We start from the raw sequence: 24,500 nt of genomic DNA, 5'->3' as shown, positions 1-24,500 counted from the left end.
GAAACAGAAAGAACAGAGACTCCGGGGGAGGGTGTGGTGAAGCCCTCTGCCTTCAGCGAAGGGTCTCTGTTCCTGAGACCCAGGCCCCAAAGAAATAAAAATATGGGGGGGGACAGGTGTCCCAAATGGTGAGAGAAGGCCACTTCTTAGAACGGAGCGATGCATTCTAAAAAGGACCTAAAGAGCAGTTTAGATCCATAGCCGGTAGTGAGAGCACTGGACATGGAAGGGAGATGGTCACCGTGGCAGATTTTCTCCGGGCGGCTGCCGCGTGTGACACAGAAGCACAAGAAGTTTCACTGTGTTTCTGAAAAAAGCTCATAGTGCAAGAAAGAGACCCCTCTCTCCTGATGAACTGCAAGGAGCTTGTGTGAAAGAGAGTATTGGACTGAGATCTGAATGTTAAAAGACTGGGGGGAGGAGGAGTGTTTTAAGAGTGTTCCATAGTAGATTGTTGTGTGTGTTTTTTTCTTTTTTCCCTTATGTTTCTGTGTTGTAGATTGTTAAAGTGTTGTGTTTTTCCCTCAATTCCCAATTGGGAGCCTGCTTTGTTCTGTTTCCGAGTCACATCTCACAGTAACCATTTAAAAAATATACCTTTCATAGGGACCCTGGCATTGTGCCAGAGTCAAACCATGACAGGTATATAAAGAGTGTTTCCAAAATAGCTGGGATAATCTAGGCTGAATGCCAAAAGACATCCGGTGATAAATATTTGCTTTATCGTCTTTGTCTCCTACTGTACTTTATTACACCTTCTAAATTTTGTACAGAAGAGTGAACCTTGTTTTTCACACTGCAATCCCTTCTATGAAAAAAATCATTTCAGGACTGACTAACAGCTTCTGCCTTCTGACAGACACCAAGTGTTGCAGCAGATCTCCAGGTGCTGCGGCCAACAGCCCCTGCAGGGAGGAGCACAGCCCCCAGTGCACGTGGGCTTTGGCTCCCTGTGGCACAGAAGCCCCCCGGGGCACAGGTCTCTGGGGCAGGAGAGGGGCAGCAGCGCTGCCAGGGCTCGGGGGGTGGCAGCTCTGCTTGGGCGGGGACTCTGCCACACCTGCTGATGGCAGCGCTGCCCGGGCCCCAGGGCTCAGAGCAGCATTGGTGCCCTGGCCCACACGTTCCCTGTGCCTGTCACAGCTGCGGGTTTAGGATGGCCAGCAGCCGGGACGTGTCCCAAGGAGGCCGTGCCAGCTTCCCTGGAAGGCCCCGTGCCCTTGCCAGCGCGGCTGCCTCGGCAGCCCTGGGGGCTCCTTCTGCTGCCCTGAGCCCGCAGAGCAGGGCAGCGTTTGCTGATGGGCTGAGCCCTTCCTAAAGATCCTGTCGGGCTGCCTTAGACACTTGGGGCCGGGGATTCCTTCCAACCGGGGCCACTTTGGGTGGGCTGGGCATGGCCCCAGGGCAGGTGGCAGTGTGTGCAAGGTTCCTTTGTGACACGCTGCAGCACGGTCACCGTGGCATGGAATGGAGGAGTGTGTCCTTTGTGACATGTGGTGACATAGGAGCTGGTGGTGACAAGAACACTCCACAGTGCTCGGAGCAGGCGACAGGACAGGACGGGACAGAGCGGTGCTGTGAGGAGCCCCCGCACAGCGCACTCGTTCCTGCCTGACCTGGAGCTTTTCTGAGGCCTTGTTCCTGCAGCTGACCTCGAGGCCAGAGCACAGGACCTGTTGACCTGTGGCCTTCCGAGGCTTCTGTTTGGCAGTGCCCTCGAGGGCAGAGCGTGGGACTTGGTGCCCTGAGCTTTTCCAAGTCAGCTGTCCTGCTACTAACTCCAGTCATTGACATGGAGCAGAGACCACCGAGTGTGCCCAAGCTGGCCTGGGTTGAGGAGGACGAAGGAGGCCCTGGAGCTGCCCCAGGACAGGAGACTGAAGAGGTGGTGCCATTCCATCCACCACAGGAGGGTGAGTGACAGAGCTGGGCCTCAGGGTTGGAGCCTGCAGCCAGCATGGCCCCATCCCATCCCATCCCATCCCATCCCATCCCATCCCATCCCATCCCATCCCATCCCATCCCATCCCATCGCATCCCATCCCATCCCATCCCATCCCATCCCATCCCATCCCATCCCATCCCATCCCATCCCATCCCATCCCATCCCATCCCATCCCTTCCCATCCCATCCCATCCCATCCCATCCCATCCCATCCCATCCCATCCCCTGGGGATATGCCCATGGACAGGTTGGAAGAGGGCCCAGGCAGACACCCCGCAGTGGCCGTGCTCCATCCCCCTGGGGCATCCCAGGGCTGTCCCTGCCTGGGGAGCGCAGGGCTGGGCTGTGTTCTCCGGCCTCTCCCGCAGCCCCTCAGCTCTGGCTGTGCTCGCTCTTTGCCAGATGCAGCCGTGGAGCGCACACAAGAGCAGCAATCCAGCCGTGGCCGCTTCCGCAGAACAGCGCAGGTACCTGCAGCCATGCCCACCTGGGCTGGGCCTGCTGTCCCTGCTCAGCCGAGCACCGTGTGTGGAGCACTCCATGGAACATCCCTGGCTTCTTGCCCTTCTCCTACAGCTCGTTTGCGACTTCATCAAGAGTGTTCGGCAGGAAGAGGCCAGGGCTATGGGCGCTGGGCTCAGGGCACACTCAGAGGTCCTCAAATATGAGACCAGTGCTGCCCTGCTAGATTTGCTTGTGGAGAACGGTGCTTCCAAGCCAGAGCAAGTAAGCAGCCTGAGGCCAGGCTTCCATTCCCCCATGAGTCACATGGCGACCCAAGCCACGTCTGCTGGTGCCTGTGAGCCTTTGAGGCCATGGCATTGCGGTGTGAATGGAAGCACTTCTCTGGGGAAGTTGGGGATATTGCTCCCTCTGGCAGCTTTCCAAGTTTCCATGTGCCTTCTCCAGGTGCCCGCCATGGTGAGGTACATCCACCAGTGGCTCCTGGCCAATGATTCCGCCGAGCACAGGCTGGACAAGACCCTGCTGAATCTCACCAAAGCACACTCGGATGATGCAGTAATGACGCTCCTGCGTGTGGCCCCGTCCTGTGACAGGTATGGAGCCCACCAGGCCAGAGGGCTCAGGGCTCCCCAGCCCATCACCCTGCACAGCCTGTCCCAGGTGTCTGAAGAACAGAGAGTTCCAGGGCTTTTTGCCTGCTCCCTTTCCCAGCCCTCTGGCATGTTCCTTTCCCAGCCCTTCCCCTGAGCTTGCTGCCATGCTCCCTTGACACCCCACAGGGGTCAGTGCTGCAGGGCTGGGCTGCCTGAGTGCTGCTGGCCAGGGGCAGTGGGCAGAGGCAGAGCCAGCAGTCAGCCTGGGCCCTTAGAGATGCCCAGGCCACAGTGCTGTGTCTGAGACCCGCCTGAGACAGAGCTCTAACCCTGCAGAGCTGCTTGGACCATGTGGAAAACCATCATGGGCTCAAGCAGGACTGCGGAGCTGGCACAGCTGGTACTCCTGGATGTGCTGGGGAACTGGCCTGAGCACAGCACGTGCACCTCCGATGGGGACAAAACGGGTGTCTTTGCCCTGGCTGTGAGTTTCTGCAAGTGGCCTTTGCTGGCCCCAAGGCTGCCTCTCCAGCAGCTCTCCATCCTCCTTCCCCCACTGCATCTCCCTGCCTCAGGCGCTGGCCTGAAACTTGGCCCAGGGGCAGCTTCAGGGCCACCAGGCCCCCTGCTCCCCCTGCGTCTCTCCGGGCCTCTCCCTGCCACGCTCGGGCCCTGCCACACAGACACCTCGGCACTGAGCGCTCTCTCTGGGGCTTTGTCCTTTGCAGGCAACTCTGGTGATGTGGAAGATCCTCCAGGTGCGCTGTGTCCCCCGTATAATGAAGGTGTATTTCCCACGCCTATTTGTGCAGCTGCTCTTCCAAGTGTTCTTCAGCACTCTGGATATGCCAGAGGAGGTGGATACCTTCTGGAAGGGATGCCAGGAAGAACACGGCCTTGCCACCAGCCCCAACAGGTGCTCCATCCTAGAGCTCCTGTCCCTGCCACGTGGCCTGGGAAGGAGCCAGTGCTCCCAGTGTGACCTGGGCTTTGCTCTGCACACAGGTTTGCAGTGCGGACCCTGAAGTCCCTGCTCTGCCAAAGGCAGTACAAGGATGTGGTGGTGGCAATGGAACGCAGGGGTGTCTGGAACACACTGCTGTGTGATGATACCCGCCACTATGCCGTGGGTCTGCTGGCCAGGTGAGACCCTCTTTTTCCCACTGCTTCTGACATTTGTGCTCTGTGCCCAGGGTGCCCCACACTGTCCCTGTGGTCATGGGCCAGAGGCCCTCGTCACTGAGGGACGGCCAAGCAGACTGGAAAAGCCTGGGAGAGGAGAAAGCCCAGAAGGAGGGACCACCTAAAGGGCTCCGGTCGCCTTGCAGGATGGTGCTGAAAGAGCAGACCTCTGTGAGCCTGTCCTTGGAGAGATTTCCTCAGGTTCCTGGTCCCTTTTTCACCCTCCTAGGGAGATGCGCCATGCTCGTCTTGAGTTGTGTTCCAGTATTGCACTCCACCTCCTCCAGCTGCTCAGCAGGGAGGAGCCACGCTGGGATCTGCCCGCCCTGGCGTTCCTTGTGGAGGTGAGCCTGAAGGCCAGCGCTGCCTGGCTGAGCTGCCTCCCAGCTCTCTGCCCTCTCGTAGCCGCAGCTGCCTGGGACGGTGCCCGTGCCCTGTGCTGCTGCCTGGGCCCAGCCCTGTGCGGTTCCGGGCTCCTGCTGGCCGGGTGCCCTGTCACTGCCCTGTGCCTTTCAGGTCCTCGAGTGCCTGGATTACAGTGAATGTGCTGACAGTGTTGTGGAGGTCTCATCAAGGTACCTGCAGAGCGAGTGCAGGGAGAGGCGTCGCCTGGCACTCAGGGCCCTTCTCGAGCTCATTCACAATCCCTCGATGGTGAGAAGGGGGCAGCAGCTGAAGCTGTGCTGGGAACGCAATTGCTTGGGCTTGGTTGGGCTTTGGGCCCCGGGGCAGCTGCTCCCAGCTCTCCTGCCTCCCGCTTCAGCTGCCCTAGTGTTTCGGGACGGGCTTTGGCCTCTAGGCCCTGCTGCAGCAGGGTGGTGTTTCACAAAATTGTGTTCCACACAGGCTGACAAAATGTGGAGGGTGACTGAAAGCCTCATGGATCTACTGTGGGACAATGATGCAGAGATAGCTGGGATGACACTTGTCGCACTCAGCTTTATATTCTGGCGCAAATACAGTCTGATGTCAAGCCCTATTGTCCTGCAGCTGGCTGAGGCACTCCTGCCACTCTTTGACCATGTAAGGCTCTGTGCTCCCAGCCATGACCACTGGATGCAGTCTGGAAAATTTGTGCCTGTGCATTTCCAGGCCTGTGCCCCGGGGGCCCTGGAGGAGCCAATGCTGAGGTATTTTTGCCTTTTTTTTTCATAAAGGATAATAGCCAGGTACAGCTGCTCTCCATAAAACTTTTCCGAGACATGATGGAGGTTTTGGAAGAGAGAGAAAAACCTTTGGAAAGGCTTGTGCATCAGAGTCTGCTGCCACTCTTCTTCCACTGCCATGATGAGAGTCAGCATGTGGCAGAGGTGAGCACTCGTGGGCTGCTGGTGGCCCCCTTGTGAGGGAGCTGGGCTGCCTTTTGCCTTGGCGCCTGGTGGGCTGCAGCCTCCTCCAGGCCATGGCACAGGGACACGGGGCTGTGCCCTGGGCTGTGGGGCCATCTCTGCCACTCTGCTGCTCTCCAGGCTTCTCGGGAAACGCTGCTTTGTGCGGCCAGGTTCCTGAAGAGGAGAGATATCAAAAAGCTGGTGAAGGAGGAGAAACTGTGGAAGTTCAGCAAGTGTTTGGTAAGGATGAACGAGAATCCCCAGCCTCAGCCTGGAGAAGGCTCCTGAGCGTGGGGCTCAGTGTGCAGGGCTGGCAGCTGTGCCCCTGCCCGCTGCTGCACCCAGAGGCGGCGCGGGCTCTTCTCCAGGCTGCTGTGGGCCCGAGCCGGGTGCCCATGGAGCCCCGGTGCGGCGGGGCTGCGGGGCGGCCCCGCGGCTCCCCGGGCAGCAGCCGGCCCTCTGCCCCCTGCGGAGCCCGGCGCCAGCGGCTGCTGGCCGCGCCTCAGGGCTGTGCGGGCAGGGGAGGCCGGGGCTGGGCGCAGGGAGCGCCTGCCACAGGGGCTGAGCCCGCGCCGAGCCTTCCCTGCTGCCGCTCTCTGCAGCTGGCAGAGGACACGAGCCGAGCGGCCGAGTACCTGCGCCGGGCCCTGCGCTACCTGGAGAGCCCCCAGGAGCCCCTGCGAGAGGCGGCCATCAGGTTCATGGGTGAGCCACGAGGCCGGGCTCCCTCCCCGGCCCGCCGCGGCTCTGCCCCAGCCCTGCCCGCTGCCCCGGCTGCGCCATCCGGGCCCGGCGCCGTGGAGCCCCGCCTGGCCCGGGCGCTGCTGCCGCCCTCTGGCAGCCGTGCCCTTGGGCGGCAGCGTGCGGCAAGGGCCCGGGCTAAGCCCTGCCGGGCCAGCAGGGCGTGTGGCCGCAGCGCTGGCAGCGCCGCTGGCAGGGAGCTGTGCCGCTGGCGCCGTGACAGGCTCTGTGTTCACAGGGGTGGCCGGACAGCACTTGAGGGGGAACATGGAAGAGCTGCTGATGATCTACACTGGTGAGTGAGGGCAGCGGGCTGACAGCAAGAGTTGGCGGGTGAAGACCTGCAAGCCCTGCCCCGGCTGTGGAGGGCTCTGCTCCCTGTGCGGACAAAGGCTGGTCTGGGCAGAGCACCCACAGTTTTCAGGGCCATGTGGAGGATCCCTAGCCAGCAGCTTCAGGCTGATCCCCTTGGTCCCTGCTCCCTCCTAGCCATGGCAAGAGCTGGCTGGGATGGTCCTGGCAAGGGGCTGTCTTTGCATCCCTCAGGTCCAGGTTCTGACCGTGGCTCTGTTCCTTTTTCTTGCAGCCCTTGAAGACAGGGCAAATGACGTCAGCCTTGCCGTTGGAAGCCTGGCAATTCAATCATTGTGCATCCTCAGGTCTGCAGAGCGGGCTCCAATCTCCAGGTTCCAGAGGCTGCAAAATCAGCTGCGCGGGATGTGGAAGGCTCGGCCGCGTCTGTCGCATCTCCACAGGCTGAGCTGCTGGAGCTCTGTGGAGATGTGATTCCATATGTTCTTTTAGTTGGGGCCACCGGACTAATTAGGAATTTTGGTTTTTTTCAAGAATGTTCTACTTTTAGTTTTCTTTTACTATGTTAATATAGAATGTGTTATAACACACAGACTCCAGGATCTCTCTTATGCTCCCCAGGGTCTGCAGGGCATAGGGGGGAGGGGGAAAATGGTGCTTGCACTCAGCCAGCTGCCCAGGCGTGCAGTGCTGCAGGGACAATGGCCAGAAGCCCCTTGGCCTGTGGTGGTTCTGCTGAAGCCTTTGTGCTGCCGACAGAGCGGGTGGGCAGGGCCGGAGTGCGGGGATCCCTGCGGGAGCGGTGCCTGGAGATGGCCACAAGGCCTGTGGCAGGCAGGAAGCGCCATCCGTGTCCTCCTGGCCGTGTGCTGCTGGCTGCATTGCTGAGGGCTCCCAGGTGCCTCTGGCTGGGGCTCCTCTGGAGCTCCTGTGGGGCTGCGGCGCTGCTGCCGGGCAGCTTGGCCGCGCTGGGGGAGAGCCTGAGGGGCTGGGGCACTGGGAAGCCCTGAGCAATTGGGTGTCAGAGGCCATGAGCAGCCCCCTGGCAGCCGCCTTGTTCCTGACAGAGTTGACTTACAAGACAGGTCCTGGGCACTCTGTGACTCACTGCATCAGTGTTGTTGGAACCCGAAATGTAGGGAATTCTCAGCCTTTTGGACTTGTAAGCAAAGCTTAGAATTTAACAGAGGATTTGATCTGAGACCTTGGAAAAGGCTTCCAAATTTAGGTGCTGGAAGCAAGAATGTGGATTTAGAGTTCATAGCAGTGACACATGAAGCTAAGTGGAGGAAAGTTTAAAGTTTTAGACTTTTAGATATAGAAAAAATAAAAGTATTTACAAAGGTAAACAAGAAGTGGAGAATGCAGTGCTGTAGGTTTGTTTGCCATAACATGATTGCCTAAGGAAGCTTACAGTGTAGCATGAGTCCCTAAAGCGAAATGTTAAAGGATTGGGTCCAAAACATACTTATCCTTGTTGGCAGTGTTTTATTGGCCAATAAATCCTTAAAAGGTCTTGTAACTAGAAGTCTTGTGACCTTGTGAGTCATGCGGTGGAAATGTGAGCCAAACTCACCCTTCCTGTCTGTGCCAAAGATAAGAAAAAGAAATGGCATCATCTAAAAAACTCAGAGGTCCGGTCTCTAACTCATTCCAAACTCCTTCACATCCCCCTAAGTGTGATTTAGCTGCAAATATATGACAAGGACTCTTAATGCTGGCTGTTTGACTCCAAACCAGCTGCTTTAGAAACTGTCACATAACCCTGGGTAGTTATGTGGCAGAAATGTATCATTTTAAGAAACTTTCCCAACTGACTTGAATAGAGGTTTGTTTGTAGGGTATTTTAAGGGAAGTCCTCGCAGCAGAGGTCTGGCCTTTGGCTGAGCTGTGTCCCCTGCTGGTTGTGAAGTGTGCCATCAGCTCCAGGTGTTTCTGGGCTAAAAATATAATCAAGTCACTTGGACTTGCTCTTTTTGGCCTATAAAAGGTGGACTGAATTTTGGGGCAAATTTGGAGACCTCATCTATGGGTGGATGGACCATGTAGGATTTTCCCAATTGCTGGGAATGGTTCTCCAGGTCCTTGGCACAAAACAGGGCCCCCCAGCAACTGTGGATCTGCAGGATGATAAACAATTCAGGCAATTGGTGATGCATCTTTCTAAATCGCTCTCCTTTCTCTCTTACAGTACTGATTGAGGTGCACTGCCTTGCTTGTTTTGCTTCTCACTAAAACCAAGCGCACATTTTTATTGAATGTATCTTCTTTCACTGTGGTTCCTTAATATTCACAGTAAAATAAGAACATGATTTCCAGTGAGGTGTCCTTTAAATGGCCTCTGTCAATTGGCAGAACAACAGGAGGCTCCTGAGGGGCTGGAGCACTGGGAAGCCCTGAGGAATTGGGTGTCAGAGGCCACAAGCAGCCCCCAGGCAGCCGCCTTGTTCCTGGCACCCAGCTGCTCTGGCGCTTCCTCACAGCGTCTGCCAGGCCTGCAGCAGAAGCCCTCGAGGCCGGGCCTCAGCAGGAGGCTGGGGACAGCCCTGAGGTGCCAGGCTGGGCTGGCTGGGGACAGGGAGGGCAAAGCTCCCCTGCTGGGGCAAGGGACGAGGTGGTGGGAAGCTAGATAACCTGAGATTTTACCCTCCAAGTGTTCTTTCTTTCCCCTAACATTTATCTCAGGGTTGCTCCCATAATGATCTCTATGTGCCCTTTAGAAATTACTCAGACTTTTCCTCAAAAGTAATTTTGTCCCCGAGAGATCACCTCATTCTCAGCCTAGCTGGGAATTTTTTCCCACAATTGGGTGATATCTGTCAGATGCTCGGACCACCTTAAGCACTAAAACAAATTTCTAGTTTGTGGGAAATCCCCTAAGTACCCTTTTGTGTTGTATGAAAGAGTGTGAATATGTGGAACTGCATTTGCATTGTCAGCCAGAGGGGCTTGGCAGGTGAAGGACAAGGAAGAAGTAGATGGTGAGAAAGGCCAGAGTGACTCTGACACAAATGAGACTTACAATCTGACAGGAACCAAGTGCAGTAGCTCTACCTGCATTTCCATTTTCCGATGACAGGAGTGGCAGGGAAAGCAAAGTGACTGATGCCCTATGCTCCTTGTAACCCTCTGATCCCTTGTTTGTTGTGTAGGGGGCGTAGAGATTGTAGTCCTTGTAGTGGCTCAAACAATTGGCCCATAGAAGAGAGCAATAGCCTACTTCTCTAAACAACTGGATGAAGTGAGTAGGGGACAGCCTGACTGTGAGCAGTTGCTGCTCTTGTTTCAAACATCCAAGAAGCCTGAGGATTCACTCTAGGTAAACAAATAATTGTATTTATCTCACATTCAGTAGCAGCACTTCTTGAGCAAAAGGGTGGGCGTTGGCTTTCACCCTCCAGACTGCTTAAACATCAGGCAATTTTGGTGGAACAATGTGGTATTACCAAACTAATCTCTTCTCTAGTTCATCCAGCAGCATTCCTGGCCACTCACCAGACAGACAAGGAACCTTTGTAGCATGACTGTATCAAAACCATGAAGTCCACTTTATTCCAGCTGCCCAGATCTTAAAGAAAGCCCAAATCCAGGAGCAGAATCTCAGTACACAGATGGGAGTGGCTTTGTAAGAGCAGATCAGTGAAAATCAGGATATATAATCAGCACACAGCAATAGGGGATAGAAGCCCTAGACAAGTCAGCTCAGAAGGCAGAGATAATCACTTTAAGCCGTACCTTCTGACCAGCCTGAGGAAAAAGGATCAATATATGAACAGATTCCAAGTATGCCTTCAGAGTAATCGGTGCCATGAAGCAGTTTGGAAAGAAAAGGACTATTGACAGCTCAAGGAAAGCAAATTAAGCATTCAGAAGAAATCCTAAAATTGCTGGAGGCAGTACTAGTACCTCAAGAGGTTGCAGTTATGCACTGCAAAGGACATCAGAAAGGAGAAACAGACGTCAAAATGGGGTAACAGGTTGCAAAAAGAGCAGCAGAACAAAGCCATGCTGAGGTTCGGGCACCACTAATTCCCAAAGGTAAGGAACAATATGACAATGATGTATGTCGTATAATCAGGAAGATCTAGAATTAGCAAGGAATTTAGGAGCAGACACACAGTAGCACCTCCAATCTCGGTGAGGGAACCTGATGGAGCTACTAAATTCCAGTCATTAGGCCAGAACATGTGAGAAATTCCAGTGACATTTGCACCAGTATTTGGCATGCCTGTAACATAAATTGTTTTACTACAGTGAGTCAGGCTACAAGTTAATTGAGATAAGTCATGGTTCATACATTGCACCTAAAAGACTTTTGGACTTGAGGAACTAGAAGGTACAGACACAATTGAATTTTTTGGAAAGTTGTTTTGCTTGTGGGTATTCATAGGAGACAGAAATGCAATAACAATAGGTGTTTTTGGAGGAATTACCATAGGAATTTTAAGTGTAAGAACTAAAGTCATTAGTTCTTCATTAGAGTTTACTGAGACAACAGTAGGAAGAATTGAGAGTCTAAGAAATTTGTTGACTGCTTAGAATTTTAAAAAATTGTCTTTGTTAAAAAGGATTAATAACTCTAGTAGGAATGTTCACCCAGCATTAATTATTTAATAGAGGAATTAGCTTTAAGGAGGCTAATTCGTGCCTTGTGTTTGAGAATATTGAGTTGTAACCATTTGAGGATTGGTTGATTGAGGCACAAATGACTGAGGTATTAACACCATTTGAGTGGGTACCTGGTTGCCAGGGGGTACCACTACTTGTGTCTGAGCATGGTGGTAGTGCGCGCTGTTTTTGAAGTTTAATGACAGAGGTCTGCCATCAATATTAAAATGAGAGTGAAAATGCTTAGCAAGATGCCTCCCTTTTCGGCATCGAGGGCAGATAGAATGTTGTTTTGGTGAAAATGTTTTCGCAGGACAATCCTTTTTAACATGACCTGGTTTACCACAAGCAAAGCAACAAGGATTTTTATCAGAGTCCAACTGCACAGTGTTAACAGAATTTTCTCAAAGTTTTTTCTGGTTTTTTTAAAAGCTTTTCAAATTTGTTTATTCGTTTTGTCATATTATCTTCTAATGTATTTTTAATGCATTGACCTGTAAATTAGCAAGGTGTTGTGGTCCACTTATTCTGCTGCATGCTGTTAACATCTGCACAACAGTTGGAGGCTGATCAGGTAAAGTTAAAATAATTTTTCTACATTCATCATTAGCATTTATAAAAGCAAGGTTTTGAACAATATAAGAACGAGCTTGTTCATCTGGACATTTCTTTTCAACTGCTGGAGTTAATCTATCTAAAAAAGAACTATAGGATTCTGGTTTACCTTGTTTAATTAACGTATAAGAATTTACATGTGTGCTAGCTGATTCTACTGAAAATAAGGCTTCCCTTGCAGCATCTTTAATATCAGCTAATACAGACTGAGGCAAATCTACTGCTTGATTTTCTGCTTTATGGTAAGGTGGATCGCCTGCTAATTGACAACATCTAAATTTGCATGATGAGTATTTACATATTTTTCAACCAACCTATTGTGGGAATCCACAGGATTAGAGGGTTTTAGGAAAGCTGGGAAAAAGAAAGGCCTCAGAGCCAGTAAGGAGAGTGAAATGCTAAAGCAGCAGAAAAGATATATTGGCAGTAGCAAAGACATGAGAAATAGAGCAATAAAGCTGTGTAGTTTAGCTTTCTAAGTTGCAAAAAGTATATTTTAGTAAATATTTAGAAGGTTAAATATGAATGGAGCTCTGTGCTTTGTCTTTTATAAACGAACCATTGTATGAGAGAAAAAGCTGCTATTGTTTTCACCAAAGCTACGTGTGCTTCATGTGGTTGGATAGAACTACTGTCAATATGCTTTTGCTCTATGTAATTGGCTGAAACTGGGTCTGAAACTATCTTATAATATGTTGCAACATTAAGTTTCCTTGGCCTGCTGTCTGGATAGAGAGCTGCTTGCATCCATCCATTGCCATAGCCATATAATGAGTCTGATGCTTCTGAAATAAACAGCTCACGACGCTATTCAGGTGTGGTCCCGTTCCGTTCGTGTCTGTAAATAATTGCCGGCGTCAAATGGTTCCCCTCTGTGAGGATGACTTTAGACTAGGATAAAAAAGAAAATCTTGGATAAACTCGGGCGCTGGAGACCCAGGAGGAATACTTCATCCCCTCGTCTTCTACATCTGATGTCTTTGTAAGTAATCTTTTTCTAGGGGCTTCCTGGGTGACGAAAATGAAAAATCATTTATCTACAACGGAATGGGACGTTTTTTACCGTCTTGAGAAAATGTTACAAGATAAAGGACGTTCAGATATCACAAAAAATGAACTGAAAGACTTATTATTCTGGGTAAAAGCGAACACTCAAAATATAGACTTGCAGTCTGCTTTTACCTTTGTTTTTTGGGATCAAATAAACTGGAAAATCTATAATCTGTTCTCTCTCAAAAAGGACGAAACTATATACAAATTCATGCCTGTTTCCAGAGCTTTATTAGCGTGTTTTAAACAAACTGACTGTAATACAGACATTTCCAAACAACAGAACAAAATATCTTGTTCAGATGCTTTAAATCCAAGTAATACCGAGTCACCCTCCTTTTCTGTGGAAGATTCGGATTCCCCTCAGAATTCCTTCCCTTCCAAAGCGTCTTCCGGAGACTGCGAACCGGAACAGCTTCCATCTCGGGTTGCGTCCCCTGTTTCTTCAGGCTTTGTCAGCATTTCTGCAGTTGACAGCAGCCGGGAAAATATGGTTGAAATTTTCATTGCGTTCCAAGAATGAGAACGTGCTTGAGTTCTGTTCGGGGGAGGTGCGAGCCACACAAAGGTGGTAGATGATAATTTACAGAGGTTTTGTGATAAAGGAGATATGTGTTCTGAAACTGTACAAGCAGGATTGGCCGAGACGGGCTTGGGATCTGTTTTGCCTGGTCGGGGGGTGTGGGGGTCACTCCTGCCACTGCTTCCTCTTCTTGAGCAGACACCCCCTTTAGTTCAGTTCAGGCAGGCAGTGTGTGTTGCCATTCAAAAAATCCTTTTCTAGTAAACTGTTCTGCTAAGTCTCTACCAAGTTTTTCTATAGCTCGCCAAGCTTTTGATTCAGAGGATGAAATAGCTGTAGCTGTGGCGCTGCCTTCAGAGAACAAGGCAGGGCTTGAAAAGAAAGGAGATTTTCCAAAGGTCTCTGTGGAAACGCAGACTGAGATTTTGAAGGATTTGAAGTCTGTCTCATTTGTTGCTGAGAAAAAAAATAGCATTTTAAACTTGCAGTCTAATGTTGGCAACCCTCCAGCTTGGCAGGGAGACAACCCTCCCGTCGTTGGCAGGGAGACAGTGTGAAACATGCAGTAAAGCTTCAAAAATTATCAGAGATGTAAATTCAAAAACAAGTAGCCAAGCTGAAACAAATTTTGGATTTACTCCCCAATCCAGAGAACACGCCTCCTCCCCAACCCCACGTTGGGCTCCGGAGGGGGCATAGTCCTTAGCTGAGCCCGCCTCTGCCCCTCTTGGCAGGGCTCCAGGGGAGGCCTGTTGTTCAGGTGTCTCTGCCAAAAATTCCGAGGTGTGTTCTCCCGCCCATCCTAGCAAAACTCCCAAGAAAGTTCGTTGCTACAGCAACGCCGCTACCAAGAATTCAGACCCTGGCAGGGTTCCCAAAACAGCTGCTGTCAGTGGAACTGTCAATTCCAACCCCAATCCTCCTTTAAGGCTGCCTAACTAGTCTAATATTAATCAACAATTAGAAAAAGATTTGGATTCAAAGAAACAACTCCTTGCATTACCTGTAAGATACAGTCCTAATGATACTAACCCAAAATATGAAAGTCTTACTCACCATGACATAAAGGAATTACGTCAAGCTTTGAAAGAAAGTGAGTTCTCTTCCTTATTTTAATAGTGTGCTGAAAAATACTTTTAATTCTTATGATTTAGTCCCTGCTGATTGTCGAAATGTGGCTTCCCTGATTTTAACCAATTCACAATATCTACTATGGGAATTACAATGGAAAAAACTTCTTAATAAGTTGGTTGGAAAATATGTAAATACTGATCATGCAAATTTAGATGTTGTTCAATTAGCAGGCGATCCACCTTACCATAAAGCAGAAAATCAAGCAGTAGATTTGCCTCAGTCTGTATTAGTAGACATTAAAGATGCTGCTAAATGAGCCTTCTTTTCAGTAGAATCAGCTAGCACACATGTAAATTCTTATACGTTAATTAAACAAGGTAAACCAGAATCCTATAGTTCTTTTTTAGATAGATTAACTCCAGCAGTTGAAAAGAAATGTCCAGATGAACAAGCTCGTTCGTATATTGTTCAAAACCTTGCTTTTGTAAATGCTAATGATGAATGTAGAAAAATTATTTTAACTTTACCTGATCAGCCTCCAACTGTTGTGCAGATGTTAACAGCATGCAGCAGAATAAGTGGACCACAACACCTTGCTAATTTACAGGTCAATGTATTAAAAAAAACATTAGAAGATAATTTGACAAAACGAATAAATAGATTTGAAAAGCTTTTAAGAAAACAAGAAAAACTTTGAGAAAATTCTGTTAACACTGTGCAATTGGACTCTGATAAAAATCCTTGTTGCTTTGCTTGTGGTAAACCAGGTCATGTTAAAAAGGATTGTCCTGCGAAAACATTTTCACCAAAACAACATTCTATCTGCCCTCGATGCCGAAAAGGGAGGCATCTTGCTAAGCATTTTCACTCTCATTTTAATATTGATGGCAGACCTCTGTCATTAAACTTCAAAAACAGCGCGCACTACCACCATGCTCAGACACAAGTAGTGGTACCCCCTGGCAACCAGGTACCCACTCAAATGGTGTTAATACCTCAGTCATTTGTGCCTCAATCAACCAATCCTCAAATGGTTACAACTCAATATCCTCAAACACAAGGCACGAATTAGCCTCCTTAAAGCTAATTCCTCTATTAAATAATTAATGCTGGGTGAACATTCCTACTAGAGTTATTAATCCTTTTCAACAAAGACAAAATTTTTTAATACTATGCAAATCAATAACAAATTTCTTAGACTCTCAATTCTTCCTACTGTTGTCTCAGTAAACTCCAATGAAGAACTAATGATTTTAGCTCTTACACTTAAAGTTCCTATGGTAATTCCTCCAAAAACACCTATTGTTATTGCATTTCTGTCTCCTATGAATACCCACAAGCAAAACAACTTTCCAAAAAATTCAATTGTGTCTGTACCTTCTAGTTCCTCAAGTCCAAAAGTCTTTTAGGTGCAATGTTTGAACCGTGACCGACCTCAATTGACTTATAGCCTAACTCACTGTAGTAAAACAATTTATGTTACAGGCATGCCAAATACCAGCGCATATTTCATTGTAGTTTCTCACATGTTCTAGCCTAATAATTAGAATTTAGGAGCTCCATCAAGTTCCCTCACCGAGATTGGAGGTGCTACTGTGTGTCTGCAAAGTACATCCATGATTAACATCACAGGTCCTGAAAGAAAGACTACAACAGTGCGTCCTTTTGTTATTCAAAAACCTATCACCATCTGGAAGAGAAATGTCCTATCCCAATGGAGAGCAAAACGAGAAGTAAGCCTGTGATGACAACCACGTCGAAACCTGCCACTTTAAAGATTACCTAGAGAACTGATCATCCTATATAGATTGATCAATGGCCTTTGACAGAGAAAAAATTAAATATCCTTAATAAATTGGTAAAGGAACAATTACAGCAGGGTCACATCATCCCAACAAACAGTCCCTAGAATTCACCAGTCTTCGTCATCCACAAGAAGACATCAGACTCGTGGAGGTTGCTTCATGACCTGAAGAAGATAAATGAGGTGATCGAAGACATGGGACCCCTTCAACCTGGACTCCCTTCTTTACCAATGATCCAAAAACACTAGCCTCTCATTGTCATTAATTTAAAGAACTGTTTTTTCCACATTCCACTTCATCCTGATAATGCTCCAAGATTTGCTTTTTCAGTTCCTGTCATCAATTGAACAGAACCCGTGCAGCGATATCACTGGAAATCACTGCCACAAGGGATGAAGAACTCGCCTATAATTTGTCAATATTTCATCGCCCAAGCTTTGTCTCCTGCTCGACAGAAATTTCCAGAATCCATGATTCTACACTACATGGATGATTTGCTCATCACAGCTTCAACGCAGGAAGAGATGGAGCAAACCCATGCTTGTGTTGTTGCTGAAATCCAAAAAGCTAGACTTGAAATTTCTACAACAAAAATCCAAAAAGTTCCTCCCTATAAGTATCTAGGATGGAAAATGACTGAAACGACAATAATACCGCAGAAGATACAGATCCAGACCAGTGTCAACAACCTGCGAGACTTACAACAACTCTTGGGAGAAATCAATTGGGTCAGACCTCTTTTGGGAATCACCAGCGATGAACTGAGTCCACTTCTCGATTTGCTGAGAGGAAGCTGCGACATCACTTCTCCAAGAACCTTAACCCCTGAAGCTTGTGCTGCTCTCGACAAAATCACAGAAGCTCTCCAAAGAAGACAAGCTCATCGCTGCATTCCTAAAAAAAACTTTGTTTTTTTCAGTTTTAGGAGAAAAAATGCAACTTTGTGGTCTCATTTTTCAGTAAGACCCTTCTGAGCCTGATCCTTTGTTGATAATTGAATGGATTTTTCTTCCCTACAAGTCTCCAAAGACAATTTTCACAGTCTTAGAAAAGATTACACAAATTGTAATTAAAGCCAGAACCAGACTGTTAACTTTAGCAGGCCAAGAATTTGCAGTTATCTATTTGCCATTGAAAAAAGATGATCTTAATTTGAGCAATGCAAAATTCTGATGATTTACAGTATGCTTTCTTAAGCTTCCCACGTGCTTGTTCTGTTCACTACCCATCTCACAAACTATTGCAAACAAAACTGAGTTTTAGAGAAAAACCTAAACTAAGTGAAGAACCTTAAAATGCAGTCGCTCTCTTCACTGATGGCTCTGGCAAAAGTCACAAATCAGTCATAACTTGGTTAAACCAAGAGACTAATACTTAAGAGTCAGACATTCAAATAGTAGAAGAGTCTCCTCAACTTGTTGAGCTTGCTGCTGTGGTTCAAACTTTTCAACTCTTTCCTCAACCTCTTAACTTAATCACAGATTCTACTTATGTCGCTAATATAGTTAAGAAATTAGAAGAGTCAATTTTAAAAGATGTTAGTAATGATACCTTATATCGTCAGCTTTCATGTCTTTATACAACTTTGCAATATAGAACTAATCCACATTTTCTTTCTCACATCAAAACTCCTTCTTCGCTTCCTAAATTTTTAGTAGAAAGAAACGCAAAAGCAGACAAACTAACAATAGATATTTCAAACACTTTACCAAACATTTTTGAACAAGCAAAACTGAGTCATGCCTTTTTTCACCAAAATGCACAAGCACTTGTGCGAATATTTCGAATTACCAAAAGTCAAGCTAAAGCTATCATCAATACTTGTCCTGACTGTCAGCTCGTGCAGCCTCCTGTTTCCACAGGAGCGGTCAACCCACGAAGTTTGCAAAGCCTGCAGTTATAGCAAACAGATATCCCTAAATACCCTTCCTTTAGTAAATTTAAAAACATTCAAGTTTCAGTAAACACATTCTCTAGTGCAATATTTGCTTCTCTTCACACAAGTAAAACAAGTAATCATGCCTCTCATCATTTTCTGCAAGCTTTTGCTTCATTGGACGTGCCCCAAAAAATAAAAACTAACAATAGTCCTGCATACATATCTCAAAAATTAACCACATTTCTAAAAGAATGAGGTGTTCATCACATCTTTAGTATTCCTCACTCTCCCACAAGCCAAGCAATTATTGAAAAAACACATCAAACATTAAAACGCATTTTAGATCAACAGAGAGGGGGAGCGGAGGTCACACCTCAGATGAGACTGAACAAAGCTTTGTATGTTTTTAATTTCCTAAACAGTTCCTTTGCAGAACCTGATCCACCAATTCTTAGGCATTTTTCAAATGCCTAAGAATATTCAGGCAAAACTGAAAGAAAATATACCTGCTTTAATTAGAAACCCTGAGTCTGGACAAATTGAAGTTCCTTTCCGATTCATAACCTGGGGCAAAGGGTATGCTTCTGTCTCTACAGGTGCTGGAATTAGGTGGGTCCCAGCCAAAAACGTCAAACTGTATCACACCCCAGAATGTGCTGACGAGTCCAGAACTGAGGAAGCAAGTACGCAGACATGAGCCGAACAGAGGGATCCCAGGTCACACCTGACATTCCTTGTTCATCGGTGGAACCTGCAAACTCTGATTCTGTGTTAATGTTATTTATAAGTGTGTCAATGGTATGCCAAATGTTTGTTTTGTAGAGCTGACTTTTGGCAAAAGTTTTGGTTTTTGCTTTTGTTGAAAACAAAATTTTAAAAATTGATATATATGTAAGGATACTGCCAAAACGCGGCTCATGGATAAGATGAAGAAAATGCAAGTTGTGTGTTGGTATTGGTGAGTTTTAATTGTCTTTTGTTGTGGAGATTTGCCTGTGGAACAAACAAAAACAAATGTTTGGGTGACCTTGGCCAAGGCAGCCGGCTCAGATATCATATGTTTGTCTAATTCAGAACCAGAAAAACCTTTCTCATCCTGTTTGGTTGGTGTGCCAGTAAAAGAGTTGCCTTTGGTCAAAAAACAATCCAATGGTAAGCCAGGTGAAATTGACAATGGAAACAATCCCACATTGAATTGGAACGTTTGGGTCAAAAAACTTCCCAGGGCAGCCTCTGAACCCCAAGTTTTGGAAATCCTTGGTTCTTTAACAATGGATTTTTGCTTTACCTTCATAGCTAGTGCTTGGTGAAAAGGCGACCCCCCAAAGTTTAATGTTACTCCCCATTATTTTGCATACAGAAATTTAAGGTTTTGGTGTAATTTTTCAAAGAGTTGGGATGTGCTTCCTGAGGCTGAGCTATATCCAGGGCAATTGCCTAAGGGATATTGGTTCATTTGTGGAGACAGGGCTTGGCAAGGCATTCGAGCAGACCTTGAAGGTGGCCCATGTAGCATTGGGATGCTCACTGTAATCGCACCCTCTGCTAAAGTGGTCATGAAAAGGAAACAAAGGAAAACAAGATCTGCTCATCATTACGATGAGAACTGTCAGAGTGACTTCATGCCTTGGAAAGCTGCAAGAAGGGTTTCAGCAGGTATAGTTTTATCCCAATTGGCTTCAGCAGTGGCTTTGAAAGAATTAGATCGAGTTGGATGTTGGCTAAGCAAGCAAACTAATGCCACATCCTCTGCCATTAGTGATAGGTTAAGGGATGTTGATAGTGTTAGACATGCTACCCTTCAAAATAAAGCAGCAAATGACTTTCTTTTACTGGCACAAGTAAAAGGGCATGGTTATGAGGAATTTGAAGGACTGTGTTGTATGAACCTGTCCGATCATTTGGAATACAAAAACTGAAAGATTTGACAGCCCAAATTAAAGAGGATGGTAGATCCTGATTGGATGATCTGTTCCAAGAATAGAGCTTTACACCTTAGCTAAGGCAACTTTGCAAGATAGGTCTCTATATAATGGGTGTTTTGGTAATGATGTTGATAGTAATCCCCTACATACTTCAGTGAGTGCGACAGATGATGAACAAAACAGTCAGGGAAGTTTTTGTCATACAAGAGAGGGAAGTAGGAAGTAGAAGCAGAGAAAGTGTTAGAAATCTCACAGAAATGACAGATGACGGTATAGAAATGGAAGAGGGTTTTGACATAAGACCCTAAAACAGACAAGAGTTTTTTGAACAATGACTTATAACTATTGTCAGACGTGATTCATATCTTTTCACTGACTGGGCCTTCACAGCATTAAATTGCTGTGATGTAACATAGCAATGATTAGTGTCCACAAGAACAAGTCTCAAGCAGATAGTAAACAAAAGTATTATAGTAGAGCAAGTAGTGGACAACACGATTTTGAAGATTTCTTTTTGAGTCAACAGAGAGGGGGAATTGTGGGAATCCACAGGATTAGAGGATTTTAGGAAAGCTGGGAAAAAGAAAGGCCTCAGAGCCAGTAAGGAGAGTGAAATGCTAAAGCAGCAGAAAAGATATATTGGCAGTAGCAAAGACATGAGAAATAGAGAAATAAAGCTGTGTAGTTTAGCTTTCTAAGTTGCAAAAAGTATATTTTAGTAAATATTTAGAAGGTTAAATATGAATGGGGCTCTATGCTTTGTCTTTTATGAATGAATCATTGTATGAGAGAAAAAGCTGCTATTGTTTTAACCACAGCTACGTGTGCTTCATGTGGTTGGATAGAACTACTGTCAATATGCTTTTGCTCTATGTAATTGGCTGAAACTGGGTCTGAAACCGTCTTATAATATGTTGCAACATTAAGTTTCCTCGGCCTGCTGTCTGGATAGCGAGCTGCTTGCATCCATCCATTGCCACAGCCATGTAATGAGTCTGATGCTTCTGAAATAAACAGCTCACGACGCTATTCAGGTGTGGTCCCGTTCCGTTTGTGTCTGTATATAAATGGCCGGCGTCATTGGTTCTAAGACATTATTTCACACCCTTGGCTTACCTGCTTTCCACTAGAGTACAGGTTGCATCTTACTCTTGTCCTCATCAAATAATTATATAAGGCATCCCCTTCCCACTGTATACAATTATGTTCATCCTTAATTAATTTTCACAATGCTCTTTCAGGTATAACTGTCTATCCCTGAGGAGTTGCAAAAACAATATGTTTCTGTTCTGCTCCTAAATTCCTTGCTAATTCTAGATCTTCCTGATTATACGACATACATCATTGTCATATTGTTCCTTACCTTTGGGAATTAGTGGTGCCCGAACCTCAGCATGGCTTTGTTCTGCTGCTCTTTTTGCAACCTGTTACCCCATTTTGACATCTGTTTCTCCTTTCTGATGTCCTTTGCAGTGTATAATTGCAATCTCTTGAGGTACTAGTACTGCCTCCAGCAATTTTAGGATTTCTTCTGAATGCGTAATTTGCTTTCCTTGAGCTTTCAATAGTCCTTTTCTTTCCAAACTGCTTCATGGCACCTATTACTCTGAAGGCACACTTGGAATCTGTTCATATATTGATCCTTTTTCCTCAGGCTGGTCAGAAGGTACGGCTTAAAGTGATTATCTCTGCCTTCTGAGCTGACTTGTGTAGGGCTTCTATCCCCTATTGCTCTGCGCTGATTATATATCCTGATTTTCACTGATCTGCTCTTACAAAGCCACTCCCAACTGTGTACTGAGATTCTGCTCCTGGATTTGGGCTTTCTTTAAGATCTGGGCAGCTGGAATAAAGTGGACTTCATGGTTTTGATACAGTCATGCTACAAAGGTTCCTTGTCTGTCTGGTGAGTGGCCAGGAATGCTGCTGGATTAACTAGAGAAGAGATTAGTTTGGTAATACCACATTGTTCCACCAAAATTGCCTGATGTTTAAGCAATCTGGAGGGTGAAAGCCAACGCCCACTCTTTTGCTCAAGAAGTGCTGCTACTCAATGTGAGATAAATACATTTGTTGTGCTAGAGTGAATTCTCAGGCTTCTTGGATGTTTGAAACAAGAGCAGCAACTGCTCACAGTCAGGCTGTCCCGTACTCACTTCATCCAGTTGTTTAGAGAAGTAGGCTATTGCTCTCTTCTATGGGCCAATTGTTTGAGCCACTACAAGGACTACAATCTCTACGCCCCCTACACAACAAGCAAGGGATCAGAGGGTTACAAGGAGCATAGGGCATCAGTCACTTTGCTTTCCCTGCCACTCCTGTCATCGCAAAGTGGAAATGCAGGTAGAGCTACTGCGCTTGGTTCCTGTCAGATTGTAAGTCTCATTCGTGTCAGAGTCACTCTGGCCTTTCTCACCATCTATTTCTTCCTTGTCCTTCACCTGCCAAGCCCCTCTGGCTGACAATGCAAATGCAGTTCCACATATTCACACTGTTTCATACAACACAAAAGGGTACTTAGGAGCTTTCCCACAAACTAGAAATTTGTTTTAGTGCTTAAGGTGGTCCGAGCATCTGAAAGATATCACCCAATTGTGGGAAAAAATTCCCAGCTAGGCTGAGAATGAGGTGATCTCTCGGGGACAAAATTACTTTTGAGGAAAAGTCTGAGTAATTTCTCAAGGGCACATAGAGATCATTATGGGACCAAACCTGAGATAAATATTAGGGGACAGAAAGAACACTTGGGGGGTAAAATCTCAGGTTATCTAGCTTCCCACCACCTCGTCCCTTGCCCCAGCCGGGAACTTTGCCCTCCCTGTCCCCAGCCAGCCCAGCCTGGGCACCTCAGGGCTGTCCCCAGCCTCCTGCTGAGGCCTGGCCTCGAGGGCTTCTGCTGCAGGCCTGGCAGACGCTGTGGGGAAGTGCCAGAGCAGCCGGCTGTCAGGAACAAGGCGGCTTCCGGGGGGCTGCTTGTGGCCTCTGACACCCAATTCCTCAGGGCTTCCCAGTGCTCCAGCCTCTCAGGAGCCTCCTGTTGTTCTGCCAATTGACAGAGGCGATTTAAAGGACACCTCACTGGAAATCATGTTCTTATTTTACTGTGAATATTAAGGAACCACAGTGAAAGAAGATACATTCAATAAAAATGTGCACTTGGTTTTAGTGAGGAGCAAAAACAAGCAAGGCGGTGCACCTCAATCAGTACTGTAAGAGAGAAAGGAGAGCGATTTAGAAAGATGCATCACCAATTGCCTGAATTGTTTATCATCCTGCAGATCCACAGTTGCTGGGGGGCCCTGTTTTGCGCCAAGGACCTGGAGAACCATTCCCAGCAATTGGGAAAATCCTAGGTGGTCCATCCACCCATAGATGAGGTCTCCAAATTTGCCCCAAAAGTCAGTCCACCTTTTATAGGCCAAAAAGAGCAAGTCCAAGTGACTTGATTATATTTTTAGCCCAGAAACACCTGGAGCTGATGTCACTCTTCACAACCAGCAGGGGACACAGCTCGGCCAAAGGCCAGACCTCTGCTGCGAGGACTTCCCTTAAAATACCCTACAAACAAACCTCTATTCAAGTCAGTTGGGAAAGTTTCTTAAAATGATACATTTCTGCCACATAACTACCCAGGGTTATGTGACAGTTTCTAAAGCAGCTGGTTTGGAGTCAAACAGCCAGCATTAAGAGTCCTTGTCATCTATTTGCAGCTAAATCACACTTAGGGGGATTTGAAGGAGTTTGGAATGAGTTAGAGACCGGACCTCCGAGTTTTTTAGATGATGCCATTTCTTTTTCTTATCTTTGGCACAGACAGGAAGGGTGAGTTTGGCTCACATCTCCACTGTATGGCTCACAAGGTCACAAGACTTCTAGTTACAAGACCTTTTAAGGATTTATTGGCCAATAAAACACTGCCAACAAGGATAAGTATGTTTTGGACCCAATCCTTTAACATTTCGCTTTAGAGACTCATGCTACACTGTAAGCTTCCTTAGGCAATCATGTTATGGCAAACAAACCTACAGCACTGCATTCTCCACTTCTTGTTTACTTTTGTAACTACTTTTATTTTTTCTATATCTAAAAGTCTAAAACTTTAAACTTTCCTCCACTTAGCTTCATGTGTCACTGCTATGAACTCTAAATCCACATTCTTGCTTCCAGCACCTAAATTTGGAAGCCTTTTCCAAGGTCTCAGATCAAATCCTCTGTTAAATTCTAAGCTTTGCTTACAAGTCCAAAAGGCTGAGAATTCCCTACATTTCGGGTTCCAACAACACTGATGCAGTGAGTCACAGAGTGCCCAGGACCTGTCTTGTAAGTCAACTCTGTCAGGAACAAGGCAGCTGCCAGGGGGCTGCTCATGGCCTCTGACACCCAATTGCTCAGGGCTTCCCAGTGCCCCAGCCCCTCAGGCTCTCCCCCAGCCCGGCCAAGCTGCTCGGCAGC

At 47.2% G+C, this 24,500-nt stretch overlaps 3 protein-coding genes across 5 annotated transcripts in view; 1 reads left to right on the top strand and 2 right to left on the bottom strand.

The window, feature by feature from the left end:
* LOC135308490 (maestro heat-like repeat-containing protein family member 7) overlaps positions 1-24,500 on the bottom strand; it is a 166,226-nt gene that overhangs the window by 18,480 nt on the left and 123,246 nt on the right. The gene's annotated exons all lie outside the window — the stretch shown is intronic.
* LOC135309327 (maestro heat-like repeat-containing protein family member 7) overlaps positions 1-24,500 on the bottom strand; it is a 122,861-nt gene that overhangs the window by 16,412 nt on the left and 81,949 nt on the right. The window lies entirely within an intron of this gene.
* On the top strand, positions 1,562-5,804 carry LOC135309326 (maestro heat-like repeat-containing protein family member 6). The gene is made up of 12 exons (XM_064435476.1): positions 1,562-1,913; positions 2,348-2,412; positions 2,522-2,671; positions 2,855-3,003; positions 3,340-3,487; positions 3,732-3,919; positions 4,009-4,146; positions 4,415-4,529; positions 4,702-4,839; positions 5,032-5,208; positions 5,343-5,495; positions 5,655-5,804. Exons 1-12 carry the CDS (start codon positions 1,793-1,795, stop codon positions 5,802-5,804), a joined length of 1,692 nt encoding a protein of 563 aa, XP_064291546.1. The 5' UTR covers positions 1,562-1,792.

The sequence above is a fragment of the Passer domesticus genome, chromosome 10, assembly GCF_036417665.1.
Source record: "Passer domesticus isolate bPasDom1 chromosome 10, bPasDom1.hap1, whole genome shotgun sequence".
Classification (NCBI taxonomy): domain Eukaryota; kingdom Metazoa; phylum Chordata; class Aves; order Passeriformes; family Passeridae; genus Passer; species Passer domesticus.
Note: the sequence above shows the minus strand (reverse complement) of the source record. Positions and strands in the feature narration are given on the sequence as shown.

What these genes read in the sequence shown, in the direction of transcription:
- LOC135309326 (XM_064435476.1), top strand. Translation starts at nt 1,793, where the DNA reads ATGGAGCAGAGACCACCGAGTGTGCCCAAGCTGGCCTGGGTTGAGGAG. An exon ending in GTGCTTCCAAGCCAGAGCAA is followed by an intron (nt 2,672 to 2,854) that starts GTAAGCAGCCTG and finishes TGCCTTCTCCAG; the next exon opens with GTGCCCGCCATGGTGAGGTA. An exon ending in GTGGCCCCGTCCTGTGACAG is followed by an intron (nt 3,004 to 3,339) that starts GTATGGAGCCCA and finishes CTAACCCTGCAG; the next exon opens with AGCTGCTTGGACCATGTGGA.